Source organism: Sus scrofa, chromosome 2 (assembly GCF_054392235.1).
Source record: "Sus scrofa isolate SSC_HxYL_T2T_F1_AM1 chromosome 2, Sscrofa_HxYL_maternal_Yorkshire_Landrace_v2.0, whole genome shotgun sequence".
Lineage (NCBI taxonomy): Eukaryota > Metazoa > Chordata > Mammalia > Artiodactyla > Suidae > Sus > Sus scrofa.
Genome location: NC_139384.1, coordinates 93,400,884 through 93,417,944, shown reverse-complemented (window position 1 = coordinate 93,417,944; position 17,061 = coordinate 93,400,884). Strand labels below are relative to the sequence as shown.

Here is a 17,061-nt window from a genome sequence, read left to right as displayed (position 1 = left end):
TTCCTTAGAGCATCTGTAAAATCAGTAAAACAGAATTTTCTTAGGTATCAAACTTTTTTTTTTTTAAAGTAGCACACACTTGAAAACAAACACACAAAGCAGCAAAAACTGGGTGGCAAACACACACGGAGTTCTCTCTGCACATCCCACAAAAACCCGGTGCACTTAAATCAGTGGGGCTCTTTATTGTCAAGGTAACACCAAGATAACTCTGATTAGGTGAATCTGAAACATTTACCTTGTACAAGTTCCTTCTCCTTTCTTAAGAGACTTGTACATGCACAAAATTGCAAAGGTAGATTCAAAACAAAAGGAACACAAGAAAGATGTGTAGGTTTTACCTCAGAAGCCTATCTGTTAAGATGCTTATTCTGGGAGAGTTTTATAAAGACACGTATAAACATGCACGGCATCAAAAAGACTCTCACAAAGCCACGCGGAAAAGAAAGGTAAGAATACAAGATGCCTGGCTTGGCTCTGGGGGAAGGAGAAGATCCTGTGATCTACCTTGTTTGGATGCCCTCCGTCGAATCTTCATTTTGGGGAAGGAAGGCCAGGAGTAGTTAAAAGGTGAGTCCGAGTCAGAATCCATCTTTTTGTCTTGATGAAATCAACAGATTCAACAGTGGAGGCTCAGGAAGAACTCGGGGTGCGGAGGAGGGGGGGTCCCCAGCCAGGAGGCAAGGCTCCCGTGTGATGCAAAAGGAAGGAATGGGGCTGGGTGAAAGCAGCGAACACCGGGGAGGGAGAGGCAAGAAATGTTTTGCTTCCTTCAGGCGTTCGGGCATGTAGACCGAGAAGGAGGCTGTAAATATTCAAGCCAAACCAGGGAAGTAAAAGGAGGCGAGCGTGGCAGCTCAGAGCCGCGCGGGTACCTCACAGTCCAGTCATTCGAAAGGTCACGGGGAGCAAATGAATCATTAACTCTCCTCTTCTCATTGCTGGAAATGGAAACGAAGACGAAAGGTAACTGTGAATTGAAAGAGAGCCGCCTGTGACTTAACAAAAGCCTCCGAATGCGGGTGCTTGTTTTCTCCTGGCGCTAGAGCACCGTTTCTCAGAAAAGCCACCCTGTGCGGCAGGAGACAAGGGTGGAGGTTTCTGCGTGTGGACAGCCAGAAAGCTCCATACACAGGCACATGAAGGCCATCATACTCAGGGCAGGGATTGTTCCAGAGCAATCTATTCTTTCCTACCATCGGCAGGTTTGGCAGCGTTTCAGATCTAAGAACCCAAACAGCTCTGATCATTCATTTAACAATCCAGCCTGCCCATCCTTTTAACCTGAAACTGGATGGAAGCTTTTCTTTCTTTTTTTTTTTTTTTTTTTTTTTTTTTTTTTTTTTTTTTGTCTTTTTGCTATTTCTTGGGCCGCTCCCGCAGCATATGGAGGTTCCCACGCTAGGGGTCTAATCGGGCTGTAGCCACCGGCCTACGCCAGAGCCACAGCAACGCGGGATCGAGCCGCGTCTGCAACCTACACCACAGTTCACGGCAACGCCAGATCGTTAACCCAGTGAGCAAGGCCAGGGACCGAACCCGCAACCTCATGGTTCCTAGTCGGATTCGTTAACCACTGCGCCACGACGGGAACTCCGGAAGCTTTAATTTTTATCCAGATTTGCACTTATAAAATTCATGCACAGTCATCAACTTGACCGGTTAGCAGGATTGGGGCATTTCTTCTTAAATTGTCACCAAGTTTGGCCATCAGTCCTAAGGATCTGGGCACCTTTGGGGTTCTGAGCTAAAATTGCAGTCCAGCTCAAGAGACCTGGTGACTACTTTACTACAGACCAACAGTTCTTACCCAGTCTCCCTGAACAATTCTCTGGTAATTAGCATTTAGAAGCAGCCCAGGACTGCCTCCCCATAAATCGTGATGCGGCTCAAACATACTTCTCTAAATCCCCACAGGCAGGAAACAGCTACATGTGCCCCCAATAAGCTCAGGCACAGCAGCCAAGATCTGCGACAGAAAAAAAAAATATATATATATATATATATCCTGAACCTCAAAGAGGAGTCTCTTTCAAGCATTTCTTCTCATAGAAATACTGAGCTTTGTTTTGAGGTCACCTGACAGCCAAACGAACTAAAGGAGAATGGAAACAATACAAGGATCTTTTCAACTCCGCAGATTTGGGACAGGACAATACATGTCTTAATTAACATTCATCTCTGTCCTTCAAGTATTTCCTAAATTGTTGGCACCGGCGTGCCAGGCTATGTGAGAAAAGAGATGCATAACCTGCTCTGTGCTCAGCTAATCCTGTCTGATTGTATTGGGGTTGGGTGATGGGTACAGACAGACATGAAGAAAGGAGAGAAAGCACTTGCTTTCAAGTTCAAATTAAAACCAGAATTAGCTAAGTCACCTCTGTGGTTTTACATGGTTTGCTATATAAATACAACATAGGAAGAGATCAAAATACAACTAGAAGGTGGTCGAAAACATGGCAACTAAGTAAAAACAAACAATATATTCTCTACTTTGTGATCTTTTATTTGAAGAATAAGCATGTTTTTCTTACTCAGCTGGATGCAACTGTAAGGAAAAATTACTCTCAATTCTCATTAAGAGAGTATTAGGCTATATGAATTTTTCTGTAAGACAACAGATAAAAGCTTGTGAATGGATTTCCATTCAGTCTTAGTTTTAGGATTTAGAACACGGTGGGCAGCTGCTAAATGAATGAATAATAAGGAGTAGTTAAGTCTCATCCTGTAGATGAAGAATCTTTATAAGACTGCTATAGTATTTTTGGTCTTTGCTGACTGAAAATATCTTGACCAAAAAAAAAAAACAAGAAGTCTTAAGTGTTTAAAAATACATTTGCATTTTATTCATCATAACAGTATCTATATTTATAAAGAGCTAGTACTGTTGAGTAGAGAAACTCCACAGTTCTCTAAGGCTCCAGGCAATAATTGGAGTGTGCACAGGATTCACAGCTGCCTTGGAGACATCCATAGACCAAATAAAGGGAAACTCCACCAGTGTCAAGGGTAAAATTTCTACCATTTGGAAATGAAAGCACTGGCTCAAAAGATACTGTTATCTTTCTTCTTACCATGCAAGGTAAAATTTTAGAGCCACTTAAGCCAGATAATTCCCAGGTCAACAAACTACTGGAGTAGGCCGCTCCTCTCATGACCATCAGGGGCAGGTCAGAAGATCTTTAGGACAATGCAAAGATATGAAAGACCTTTGCAAAATGCAGTTCTGTGAGTTGAGAGGCCAGGTAGATCCATCTCAATCTAATTTGCCTCAAAGCACAGTCCTGGCTGACCAATCAACTGATGGTTGACATGGAAATTATTCCAGCAATAACACTCCTAGAATTACCCATCCAGTTCTTATGAGAAGCACAACAAGGGACCTTCTAATCTCATTTGCTTTATTATTTATGAGCATTGTTTAAAGAATGAATCGAGTTTACTGACCAGTTTTAGTTAACATAAAAAGTGGAGAATTAAATAGTATGTGATATTGTCCTTTTTTTAGGCCAGCTCAATACCAAAGAATTTCTCCCAAATGTGGGTCGTTTATCCTCCTTGTTTTCTATAGTAATAGAGTTTTTCCCCCCCATTGGGTTAATGTGATTGCATTTAAATTAATTCAAGATGTTATTTACATCTCATTCATATTCACTGGCTTAATTTCTTTGCTTTCTCTGACTGGCTGATTGCAATTGCAGTTGGCAGAATTCAATGATAGATCCCCAAGGCCACTTTCTCCCCAGATATCATACAATCATTACAATATGAGAATGTAAATGATTTCATCAGCCTTACCATGCCTCCTTTAATTAGAAAATCCTTTACTTAGAAAATGAAGTCACAATGATCCAGGACACATGCTGTCACCTACCTTGCAACCTTGATACAACTGAACCTCCCTAGAAGGGTATGTATATTTTGATTTGAATTACAGAGTAGTCGTACAGTTTTCTTTTCCTCCAAAGGGGCCCCAAATTCCTTGAGGGCAAGAACTGTGTTGTTATATTCATATTTTTAAGGAGCCACAAGCTAAGAAGAGAAAGCATAGGGTTTTGGAGACATGTACAGATGGTCCCTAGCTTATGATGGTTCCATTTATGATTTTTCTATTTTATCAATGGTGCAGAAGCAATTTGCATTCAGTCAAAACCGGACTTCGAATTTTTGAATTTTGATCTTTTCCCAGACTAGCGATAAGCCCTGTGACCCTCTGCTGTGATGCTGGGGAGTGGCAGCTAGTGCAGCCCCTGGTCAGCCATGCGATCATGAGGGTAAACAGCTTATATGTTTATAGCCATTCTGCACCCATAGAGCCATTCTGGTCTTCAGTTTCATTACTGTAGTCAATAAATTACATGACATACTCAACACTTTATTATAAAATAGGCTTTGTGTTAGGTGACATTGCCCAAATGTAGGCTAATGTACATGTTCTGAGCCTGTTTAAGGTAGGCCAGGCTAAGCTATGATGTTCAGTGGGTTGGATTTATTAAATGCATTTTTTTGTTGTTGTCCATTGTCTTTTGAGGACCACACCCTCGGCTTATGGAGGTTCCCAGGCTAGGGGTCTCTAATCGGAGCTGTTGCTGCCACCCTGCGCCAGAGCCAGAGCAACATGGAATCCGAGCTACGTCTGCAACCTACACCACAGCTCACGGCAACACCAGATCCTTAACCCACCAAGTGAGGCCAGGGATCAAACCCACAACTTCATGGTTCCTAGTGGGATTTGTTTCTGCTACATGACAACAGGAACTCCTATTAAATGAATGCATTTTTGACTTTAGCCTATTTTCAACTTACAATGGCTTTATTGGAACATAATCCCAATGGGCCCTAGACACTGTCATTTATTTACTTAATGACCCTAACCAAGTCACTCGTACTTTCTGATCCTCAGTTGTTTCACATAAAATGGGATAAGATCTATACTTCAAAGAGGTGTGAGGATCAAGTGAGATTGTAACAGTAAAGATCATAAATCTTCACTAAGTTTTATCATAAACATTAAATGTAAATAAAGTTCCCCTTTCGTTACATTTCTCTTCTACATTGTAGACACCGAAGGGTTTTTATCTTCACCTCAAGAGTAATAGCTTGATTTGCAAAATAGAGACAAGGCAATGTGCTAAAGAGGCCCAAGAAAATCACACCTAGACAGAAAGGGAGGAGGAAGTGTTTTGCTTCTCTGCTCCATTGTTTGACCCACCAAAGACCATAGTTTTGAACACAAACACCATTCTTGGAGGAAAAAATCATAAAAAAATACAGACAAGAAGTGGCAAGACCCATGATGCAAGGACAAGCCTATCCTGGATAATTGCAGCCAGGACAGCGATAAGTTCACAGAGCTGCAAGTTCTAATAGTTGATGAAAGTCAGAGACGATCAATAGTCTTCCTCAAAAGCCCCTTAGAAGGCAACAGGTCAGGGCTCTACATTCTACGGAAACAGTTCTTTGCTGGAGAACTTCATGATCTTGCTCAGGCACCGGGTGAAATGGTTGGCTTTCCCCGCGAGGCCATGTTTCACAGAAGACAAGGCTCTCTATAAGCCCAGCTCACATCTGTAAGACACGTTCACTGGGGGACGCGGAGCGGGACACACACATTCCATCTCCAGCGTCACACTCACTTGGGGCTGTCACACTCATTGAGGGCAGAGCCAACTGATGTTCAAATTATTATTTTTTCTCCCTATCCCCCTCCTCTCTGTTTAATTTTTTTAATAGAGCCTATACAGTTGAATTCACATAACACAGACATGGTACAACGGTGGTCAGAAACTGGAAACCCCGGATGGCACCATTCATAATACCACCTTACTTTAAAAGTAAGAATTTTTTTTTTTTACTTCTTATCTACCTTAATTTCCTTGATTTCTTGAAACCAAAACTCCGCATGCTCCTTCAGAAGTTCTGATTCGCCCCCTTACGTCATTCCACTGTGTAAGGGGGCGGGGGGGTGGGGGGGGGAGGACATAACCTAGAAATCCAACAAATGAAATTACTTGTATTATGATATAGCCACATGTAATACAGGAAGGGAATACTCAAAAGCACTTCAGGATGGGAAAATAATAGATTTTCTGACCACAGCAACATATTAAGGAATTATATTGTCAAAGTTTTCACCAACATTTAATTCTGCTACAGAATACTTAGATGATTCTCTGAAGAAAATAAAGATCCGTGGTGGACTTCTTTTTTGTTTTAAGCACTGAAGTTCCTGGGCATAACATGAAAGGAAACGAATTAGGACAAATTCATTAAGTTTTTCTGAATAGGACACTACGAAGAATTTTGAATTTACCTTGAAGAGGCAGCTGTGGATAGTGAATGTGAGGGCCCCTGGGGGTGGAAGAAGCAAGGGTATGGGCCATGATGTTGGACAGGGTGGAGGGGTAAGAAAGTATCTTTTTTTTTTTAAAGGGCTGTACCCATGACATATGGAAGCTCCTGGGCCAGGGATTGAACCTGAGCCACTGCTGCAACCTACACTGCAGCTCTGGATCCTTTAACCCACTGCGCCTGGCCAGGAATTGAACCCATGCCTCTATAGGGATCTAAGCTGCTACAGTCAATTCTTAAGCTACTGTACCACAGGAGGAACTACAATTTTTTTTTTCTTTTTGTGGCTGCATCTGGGGCATATGCAAGTTCCTGGGCTAAGGGTAGAAACAGAGCTGCAGCTGCCGGCCTACACCACAGCCACGACAACATCAGATCTGAGGCACATCTGCAACCTAAGCCACAGCTTGCAGAAACACCGGATCCTTAACCCACTGAGTGAGGCCAGGGATGGAACCCACATTCTCATGTACACTATGACAGGTTCTCAACACGCTGAGCCACAACAGGAATAGTAGGAAAGTGCCCTGTTATGGCTTAAGGAAAAAAAAAAATTCCTCAAGGTAGGAAAAGCCAAGGCATTTAGGGAAAACGACATCTATAACTACATTGAAGTTTTTTCTGATAACTTTCCAATTTCAACTTTCCAAAATTTTCCGAAAAAGTTTCTTATGTGACATGAACTATTCACACACTTTTGAAAAAATCAATGTTAACATTCAAAGTTCAACTTATTGTTCTATAAAACATAAAAAAGGTATCAAAAGAGCATAAAATTTAAATAGTTTTAATATAACCATTAAACCATTGATCTAAAATGCACACAAAATGTGATGGCTAATCCTGTGGTTTTCCTTTTTTATTTATTTTTTGCTTATTTTTTTGTTTTATTTTATTCATTTTAGGGCCACACCCACAGCATGTGGAAGTTCCCAGGCTAGGGGTCAAACTGGAGCCACAGCTGCCAGCCTACACCACAGCCACAGCAACGCCAGATCTTCGACCTACACCACAGCTCAAGGCAACACCAGATCCTTAACCCACTGAGCAAGGCCAGAGATCAAACCTGTGTCCTCATGGATACCAGTCAGATTTGTTTCCACTGAGCCACGATGGCAACCCTTTTCTTTTTTAAAAGGTAGGCTCATCCTGTATATGCTACTGGAGTCCTGTCATTCCTAGACCCTCTCAACTGACAGCAAGAAAATATGTGTGTCCTAACCTAGCTACGTATATACATGTACCCACAAATATTTCCATACAAAACCAAGTGTATCTATTTTAATTAATCATGAGCACATACTGATGTCTACATCTCTAAGTCATTAGCCCATGGACATTCGAGTGCCGCCTCCTGCTTATTTGTCAACTCCCACTCCAAAGGTGAAAAACCTGACACCCCCCTCTCCATAATCCATTGACTTATTTATTTCCAGTATTTATCAACAGTGGTATCACAAACACCAACCTGGATCCCTGTGGGAAACAACTTCATCAGCTAGAAGGCAGTGCTTGTGTACAGTTTATTTTGCCTTTATTCTTACAGACTCTCCTCATTTCTAAAGTTACTGAGGTCGGGAGTTCCCTTCGTGGCTCAGTGGTTAATGAATCAACTAGGAACCATGAGGTTGCGGGTTCGATCCCTGGCCTTGCTCAGTGGGTTAAGGATCTGGCGTTGCCGTGAGCTATGGTATAGGTCACAGACGCGGCTCGGATCCCGAGTTGCTGTGGCTGTGGTGTAGGCTGGCGGCTACAGCTCCGATTAGACCCCTAGCCTGGGAATCTCCATGTGCCTCGGGAGCAGCCCTAGAAAAGGCAAAAAAGACAAAATAAATAAGTAAATAAAGTTACTGAGGTCTGCACCCCACTCCCAGCCTCTACAGTAAGGTTATTTCAAAAGTTTTTCATACACTTAGATTATTTTGCTACATTCTGCTTTCCATCATAAAATCTTCAAACCTGTTATTTTTTTTTTATTTGCACACATTAAAGTTTACTTTGTGTGCCACAAAGTTCTGTGGGTTTTGACAAATGCAGCAGCATGTAGCTACCATTACAGTATCAAAAAAATATTTCATTTGGGAGTTCCCATTGTGGTGCAGTGGAAATGGATCCCACTAGTATCCAGGAGGATGCAGGTTTGATCCCTGGCCATGCTCAGTGGGTTAAAGATCTGGAGTTGCAGTGAACTGTAGTGTAGGTTGAAGACACGACTCAGATCCCATATGGCTGTGGCTATGTTGTAGGTCAGCAGCTGTAGCTCTGATTTGACCTCTAGCTTAGGAACTTCCATATGCCATGTGTGCAGCCCTAAAAGGAAAAAAAAAATCCCCCCCCAAAAGAAAACAGTGAGAGGAATATGTAGAAAGGACACAGAAATCAACTGAAAGACTCCCCCATTGCCAAAGCTAGAATACTCAAATAAGATAGAACAAAATTACTCCCCAAAGGATAAAATAAATACCCATGAATTCACAGTGACATAAATAATTGGATAAATAAGCAGGGGGTGGAGGTATGAATCCCCCATGTAGAAGAATTCCAAGTAATTTACACAGATACCATGCCCACAGGGAAGTATATGGATAACTCCTTACTCCTACAGTGTGGGCTGTACGTCCTGACTTGTTTCCAAAGAAAACAATATGGAAAGAGGAGTAGGAAGTTTCCAGTGGAGACACCTGACAAACACTACCTCCACCAGGTAATCAAAGTCATTATCCAGTGACAGGTCATACTGATGCTACATACCACAGCTGTAATGTGATGAAAATGGCACTTTACCTCTGTGATCGTCCTCCCAAAACTCATAACCCCAAGTTTAATAATAAGGAAAACACCCCCAAAATACCACTTGAGAGACAGTCTATAGAACACCTGACTGGTACTCCTCAAAACTGTCGAGATCATCACAAAACTAAAACAAAGCTGAGAGGCTCCCACGGCCAAGGGGAGCCTCGGGAAACATAACAACAAAATGCAATATGGTGTCTGGGGACAGAAAAAGGAAACTAGATAAAAACTGAAGAAATCTAAATAAAGGATGGACTTTAGTCAATAATAATGTATGGAAACTGGTTCAGGAATTTTAACAAATGTACCATAATAATGCCTGATGTGGATAATGAGGGATGCTAGGGGGACTTAGGGGGGCCAAGGGTGTGGGAACACTCTGCACTACTTCTGCAATGTTTCTGTAAATCTAAAACTGTTCTGCAACATACAGTTTAAAAACATTTTAAAGGATGGGGGGAAAAGTACAGAATCTATGTTCATTAAATGTTTGTGGAATTCATGCTCAAAGAAAGTCTGTATTGCCTATTCAGAGATGTAAGATTCAAGCCATGCAAAACACTTCATCTCCCTTTGCTTAAGTTCTTTTTTTAAGCCACGCCCACAGCAGGTGGGTGTTCCCGGGCCAGGGATTGAACCCTCGCCACAGCAGTGACAATACCAAATCCTTAACTGCTAGGCCACCAGGGAACTCCCCCCTTTGCTTCAGTTCTGAAGTTACCATGTAACTCTGAGGGAACTAATCACACATTAAAAGGTGATATACTGAAAGTAGTTTTAATTTCTCAGAAACAAATGGTGTCACTTTGGGGTTAACAGGCTCCCAAGAGTTAACCCCAATGAGAAGCCCCCACGGGGCACCTGTAGGGTAAGTGACTCTACCTCAGCTACATCAGCAGAAACCCAATGGCAGAGAAATGGCAAGAACCTGGACAAAACCCAGCTCACTTACTCAAAGTCTGCTTCAAAATTCTAGACACCTGTAACTTCATTCTTTTTTTCTGTCTTTTTTTTTTTTTTGGTATGTAATTTTAAATATTATGAAGAAACAACAGACTATTTACCACTGGATCTCCTATTCAGTATAGGATTCCTAACTTATTCCCTATGCTTTACACATCTTCTTCAGCAGAATCTCGTATTGCAAAGAATAAATTGTTGGATTTCTTGCCCATGCCCGAAGAGGCCATGTTTCATAAAAATGTCTCTCAAATTAAGCACTCTAAAAGTTAAAGCAAATGGTCCCCCCCCCACACACACTGTCAGAGTTTGTACTGCCTGGCAATGAAAGCTGGCCAGAATCTTAATTGCCCTAAAGTCCCTTCCAAGGGATTAACCACTGGAGATTCAGCAAGCCTGAACTCACATAACCACACTGACGCTGCAATCAAGCCCAAAATCCGAGGATTCCTCTGTGTGGGCAAATCTTTTCATTAAGCGTCTGCACACACAGGTATTCTCGAGTGTTTCAATAAAAGAAAAAGGGAACAAAATCCCTAGGTGGAAATTTAACCTTCCATGAAAGACATTGACAAATCCTATTTCCAGAACACAGATCACGGTTTCATTTGTTTCCTGTTTTGTAAGTTAGTTGTAGTTTCCTTCAGATTTTATACTTGTTTGAAATTTATAATATAATCATCTGATTTAATCAAAAGAGAGTCTTCAGGGATAGAAGCTATGGAATTATTCACTAAGCTGATTTATTTGGAGTTGAGGATCCTGTTTTGGAGAATGAAAAATTTAGAGTTCAGAGAAAGAACTGCCATTCTTTTCGTCCCTCTCAATTACATTTCAGAAACTAAGTTGGTTTGGGAGAAGAAAGAAGACAGCGATTTAGAATAATACACTACAAGGAGGCTGAGACTAATGGCAAACATCAGGACAAACATGTGTCCCTAGGACACCAGTGTAAACCAGCACCCATTCCCTTCATCCTGATCTGTACACTTCTAAGTCCAATGGATGCATGTGACAGCAACAGACAGTCACTTGATTGCTTCTTAATGTTTAAAAAGAATCTTTAAAGATTTAGTCAGCTCATTTCGGTGCAAGTAGTTAGGAAAATTTTTCAATAATTTTTTTGTTTACCTTTCCCACAGATCTACATTGATATTAATGAGGCTAATCATTAAACGTCTGCAAACCCAATACAAACAGGCTTTTGATTAATTGCTCTTGTAATCAAATGAGATGAAAGTAGAGTCACACTTCCCCAATTTTAAAAATATTGAAGGAGTTCCTGTTGTGGCTCAGTGGTTAACGAATCCAACTAGGAACCATGAGGTTTCAGGTTTGATCCCTGGCCTCACTCAGTGGCTTAAGAATCTGGCATTGCTGTGAGCTGTGGTGTAGGTCGCAGACGGGGCTCAGATCCCGTGTTGCTGTGGTGTAGGCTGGTGGCTACAGCTCCGATTAGACCCCTAGCCTGGGAACCTCCATATGCCAAGAGAGCAGCCCTAGAAAAGGCAAAAAAAGACCAAAAAAATAGAAAATAAAAAATATATATATATTGAAAAGCCAGTATGTCAGGAGTGATTTCTGAGCAGAGCAGAACAGGGCTCCCTTAAGGAACACTCATGGTTCTCAACTTTGGCTGTACCTGGGACTCACCTGAGGAGCTCTTAGGACTCACCTGAGGAGCTTTTAGGACTCTTGAAACACGGGCTACATTCTAGGCCAATTAAGTCAGACTTCTCTGAGGGTGGGACCAGGGCTTCTGGATTGTGTGTTCAAGCTCCAAGGTCATTCCAGCAAGCAGGCAGAGTTCAGATAACAGAGCCCTTAGATCAGTTAGCAACGCCTACTTTAACTCGCTTTCATTTTGCTTTTTGCTTTTTTACACACACCCGTGAGCAAAAAATAGGCAGAACATCAGACCTATCATTAGACCAGACAGCTTCCTAGACAGGGAACTTATCAAAAAACAAAAGCAAAAACCAACAATGTTAACTTATAAGAAAAGATGATAATATGAAGACCTTACGCCCCGAGGAAGGCGTTAGTTCCTTCACAATTCCTAGTCCGAGGTATTCTATTAAACTGACCCATCCCCAAGTTCTCTTTCAGCTTCTGGGATAAAATCCTGTCGATAACTATTCCAATTGTCTAATTTAACGAAAAATGCTTCATTCACATTCCGCAAGGAGAATTTTATCCAACCAATGAAACCACAAACAGAAAAGGCAGAACACTCGTGATAGGAGAACCAAATTCAGCTTACAACCCTCAGCAGAATTCCAGTAAGCCGGCAATTTCTTCTACCAAGACCCATTTTTTAAACCTCCACAGCTGCCATAAGAAATTTTCACTGAAGTGAACCAAAGGAATAAAATTTGAATCAGAATTTTTACAAACAACTTTGCATTCCCAAAGGGCTTCTTGGGATATTTCTCCAGCCCTGGGCTCTTTATTTCAAAACCAAATCACTGGTAAACTTTGGTTTGTGGTGGAGAGATGATCCCCCCAACAAAAGAAAGAAAGAGAAAGAAAGAGAGAAAGAAAGAAAGAAAGAGAGAGAGAGAGAGAGAGAGAGAGAGAGAGAGGGAGGAAAGGGGGAAAGGGAAGGGAGAAAAAAAGAAAGAAAACAGAGAATCCACCCAAAACTTTGAAACCTGGGGCATAAAGAGCCCTGCCAAAAATTAGGCTTGAAAACTTATTTTTCAGAAGCATAAGAGCTTGACTAAGGTCACCCCTTCTCCCTTCTTTTCTTTCATTTTTCATGCAACAGTTTTGAGATCTCAATAAAGATACCCATGTGTTACTAAATAATAACAGCTAAGAGAGAACCAGCTCCTAGTGACCTGGGTCCTAGATCTTAAGAATCACCTTTTAGATCTTGCCTGTGAAAATAAAAGTTTCGATATGTTTCCAAACAACATAAACTTGCTCTTTTATAAGCTTTAATGGCTGAGTAGCATCAATTCCATTTCTAAACTGTTAGTTGGTAGAGGAAGAAAAGATAAATCCAATTGGTCCTACTTAATTGGTGGTCTGACAGCGCTGTCTCCACCCCACTCGCCACCTAAGTCCATGGGCCTGGACTTTCCAGACACACCCACAAAGGCAAATCTTAGATTAAAAGTTTGGACTGCACCTAACACTCTGTTCTAGAGCAACCGTTCTTCGGAGCTTCCGATCAATTCCTTCCAGTTTCACTTTGGCAATGTTTTCCCAAGCCTTTTTTTTTTTTTTTTTTTTTTTTTTTTTTTTGCTTTTTAGGGCTGCACCCGTGGCATATGGAAGATCCCAGGCTAGGAGTTAAATCAGAGCTACAGCTGCCAGCCTACACCACAGTCACAGCAAAGCGATTCCAGGCTGTGTCTGTGACCTACACCAGAGCTCGCCGCAAGGCCGGATCCTTAACCCACTGAGCGAGGCCAGGGATCGAACCCGCATCCTCATGAATGCTAGTCGGATTCATTTCCACTATGCCAAGATGAGAACTCCCCTGAGCTTCTTATATGGGGCCTTTGTGTCTCTCTGTCTTGTCTGGGTCGGCTGGGAGGAGGCCCCTGAAACACCTGACTTCCTACTGTTTATTTCTGTTTCTGCTTCCATCTCTTCCTGACTGTCTGGGTGGGTTTTTTGGTATCAAGTCAGGTTTCCTTCCACAACCAGCTTTGGTTCATCTGCCTCCCTAACACCCACCTTCCCAGTCCCAACACCCACTAAGGAAGAGGTTTTGATATATTACATTCAAGTATCAAACTGTAACAGCAATGAAGTGACCCAAAGTGTTAAAGAATAATCGTGCTTCGAGCCTCAGCATGTATTGACAATCAGGCCACTCTGTAAAATCAAACTGATCATACTATAAAAATGTGGGTTTGGGGCTTTTTTCCTGGCTGATAAATGCTTGTGGAGAGAATCTATGACATCTTCCCTTTCTTCTTAAAAAAGTAATCCACGGTTCTTATTTTAAAAATGCATCATTTTAAGCTACCTTCTAAAATGGAGCTGACTTACAGCAGATAGCATTACAAAAATAAAGCAGAACACAAAGTTGTATTGTTTCCATGATCACAACTATGTAAAAAATAGATGCATAGGAAAAAAAAAAAAAAAAAAACAGGTAGTAAACAGACCAACATTTACTAGCAGCTGCTTTGGGGGTTGCAAAACTACAGGGATGTTTTCCTGGTTTTCTCTTCTTTCTAAAATTTCTAATTTTTCTACTTGTGAGCATTTATTACTTCTCTAATTAGAAAAGACAAAATTAATTTTTTCAAAAAGGCTTATTTATTTGGCACATTATCATGCCTAAAACCTCCAGCACTTATATCAAGCTCATTTCCCTGCCAGCCACACAGCAGGTATGGCACCGCTTCGTGCCCAGAGCTTCAAGGTACCTGGACGACCCAGGCAAGGAGGATGATGCCAGCCCATTCCGTCACCACTCCTCCAGTATCCCTACCTCCCTGTGGCCACTGCCCACGTGGAAAGTGAAAACACGCTCAGGGAGTTCTTGTAATACATCAGTTTTAGCAGTCTTTCCTGTCTTCCAGCCAAAGAGTCACACAACATATAGCTTTAGCCCAGTCAAGTTCAAAGTATCTTCCATCCAGTGCAGACTGATAAATTACTGCAGGAAAATCAGCCTCTGTGTGAGTGTCATTAAAACTGGGCTGCCCATACAACGTCACTCACTCTGGAATATCTCTTGCTGAGAGATATTCTTATGACCGTCTGGGCTTCTGTAATCCACCTGAAATGCTGGCACTTTTTTTTTTTTTAATTACAGTTGATTTACGATGGTCAGCGAAGTGACCCAGTTATACATATACTTAGATTCTTTGTCTCATAGTAACTTCCATCACGTTCCACCACAAGGGATCAGATACAGTTCCCTGTGCTGTACAGCAGGACCTCATTGCTTATCTACTCCAAATGCAATAGTTTGCATTTCACAGTTCTCAGGCATGAAATGAACATGTGACTGAAAACCTTCATTTGTAGCCAGGCCCATGGCTTTCTTCTTTCAGATTCCACCTTTCAAAAGCAGTTTGCATCACATCTAATCAAGCCAGCTCTGCCAGCTCCGGGTTGGTTTGTGCATCTTCATTTGCAGCTGAGACGTCAACAGGGCAGCCCCAGAGCCCCCTCCCCATGGCACCTCCTATAGGTGGTCGATGCTTCCTGCTAGCTGTTCCCATTCCTTCTGCTTGGCACAGCACTTGCTGCTGCCTGCTTTGGGGCTTCTATTTCTTTTTCTTTCTTTCTTTCTTTCTTTTTTTTTTTTTTTCCTTTTAAGACTGCACCTGCAGCATATGGAAGTTCCCAAGCTAGGGGTCAAATCGGACCTGCAGCTGCCAGCCTATGCCACAGCCACAGCAATGCCAGATCTGAGCCACGTCTGCGACCCACAGATCCTGGCAACGCCAGATCCTTAACCCACTGAGCGAGGCCAGGGGATCGAACCCACATCCTCATGGATACTAGTTAGATTGTTTCTGCTGAGCCACAACAGGAACTCCAAACTTCTATTTCTTAATCATATTCAGTTCCGTATTCTTGAGCCAAATGGACCCTTAAGTTTCCTTTTAATTTCTGTACTGACCCCCTCATCCACTTTCTCTTCCCTTTCATCCAAATGCTCTGATCTCTCCCTGCATCCCCCTTGCCCAGAATGCGAAGGAACTACACGCCGGGCAGGCTGACGCTCCACTATGGTAGCAATGGAGTCAGACCCCAGCCCTCAGCTCATACTGTCCCCTTCGAACAAAGCGCCAAGCCCTTACAGCATCCACACCGAGCGGGGCCGTCGTTCCTGGACCCACTGTAAATAGAGCCTCTCTATCACTATCACTACGCACTGCTGAGGTGGTTTGGGGGCACCAGCTTGGATGAGGTTACCCGCTCTTACCCACCGCACACATTACCTCTCCAACCAGTAGTCATTTTCAGCGTCTGAACTAACAGCGAGTGTGATTCTTGATGCTCTGATGGACCAACAAAACACAAAGGAGCCTTACTTTGGTTCTTCCCTGTGCAGCGCAACACATAAAATTACAAGTCACCTCCTCAATCACACTGGTCATTCGTCACATTGTCAGTGGACACATGCGGACACATGCTGGCTCTGTCTGAAGAGTGCAGATGCCAGACACGCCAACAGCACAGAAAGGTCCGCTGGGACAGCACTGACGTTGTGTATGACATCACACTAAACTCGCGTCACATCTTTCGGAATCACTCAGGTCGGCAAAGACATCTATCTCAACCACATTTATCAGCACTTCCTTAGAAACTAAGCAGAATATAAACCCGTATCAAGTAACAACACAGTCTGGAAGCGGCCACGGGGAAAAGTCGTTTCCAGCTCCAGACACCGGCTTATGGCCCGACTATGGCTCACTTCGCTGCCCTCTTCTTTGTCTCAGAAGGTTCTTGTAAAAATCTATTGTTTTCTTTGCATGAAATCAAGTGGCTTTTTTAAATCCAAAAAGTTTACAGGAACAGAAAAGCAAATGTCAGTGCAAGGGACAATCGCTTCTGGACCTTTCCAGAAATCACTGGATTAACGTCATACATCCTCCTCTCGCTCAGTCGAAATCCTCCTCACGCACAACAATGTTACTGACAAAACCCTCCGACGTGGTCAGGCCCTGACCATTTCCCTGACAGGTGCCTTGGTACCCAGCAAGGACACCATTTGAGAAAGAAGTGGGGTTTTTGGGGGTTTGTGGTTTTTTGGTTTTTTCTTGTTTTGTTTTGTTTTTTTCTTTTAGGGCCCTACCTGCGGCATAGGGAGGTTCCCAGGCTAGGGGTCTAAATCAGAGCTGTAGCTGCCAGCCTACGCCACAGCCACAGCAAGGTTCTGAGCCACTGTGACCTACACTACAGCTCATGGCAATGCCAGATCCTTAACCCACTGAGCGAGGCCAGGGATCAAACCTGCGTCCTCATGGATGCTAG

At 42.6% G+C, this 17,061-nt stretch overlaps 1 protein-coding gene across 15 annotated transcripts in view; it reads right to left on the bottom strand.

The window, feature by feature from the left end:
• The window catches only part of ARHGEF28 (Rho guanine nucleotide exchange factor 28), a 339,437-nt gene that overhangs the window by 139,866 nt on the left and 182,510 nt on the right, over nucleotides 1-17,061 (bottom strand). For 5 of the 15 annotated variants that reach the window (XR_014838059.1, XM_021084444.2, XM_021084445.2 and 2 more), the window contains exon 1: nucleotides 508-809. The exons of the other annotated variants lie outside the window; for them this stretch is intronic. Coding sequence is in view for 3 of the 5 variants with exons in the window: in XM_021084444.2 (XP_020940103.2) it covers nucleotides 508-592 (85 nt within the window). In the remaining 2 variants the exon portion in view is untranslated. Of the gene's footprint in view, nucleotides 1-507; nucleotides 810-17,061 lie in introns of those variants that run through there. 15 annotated transcript variants of the gene reach the window in all.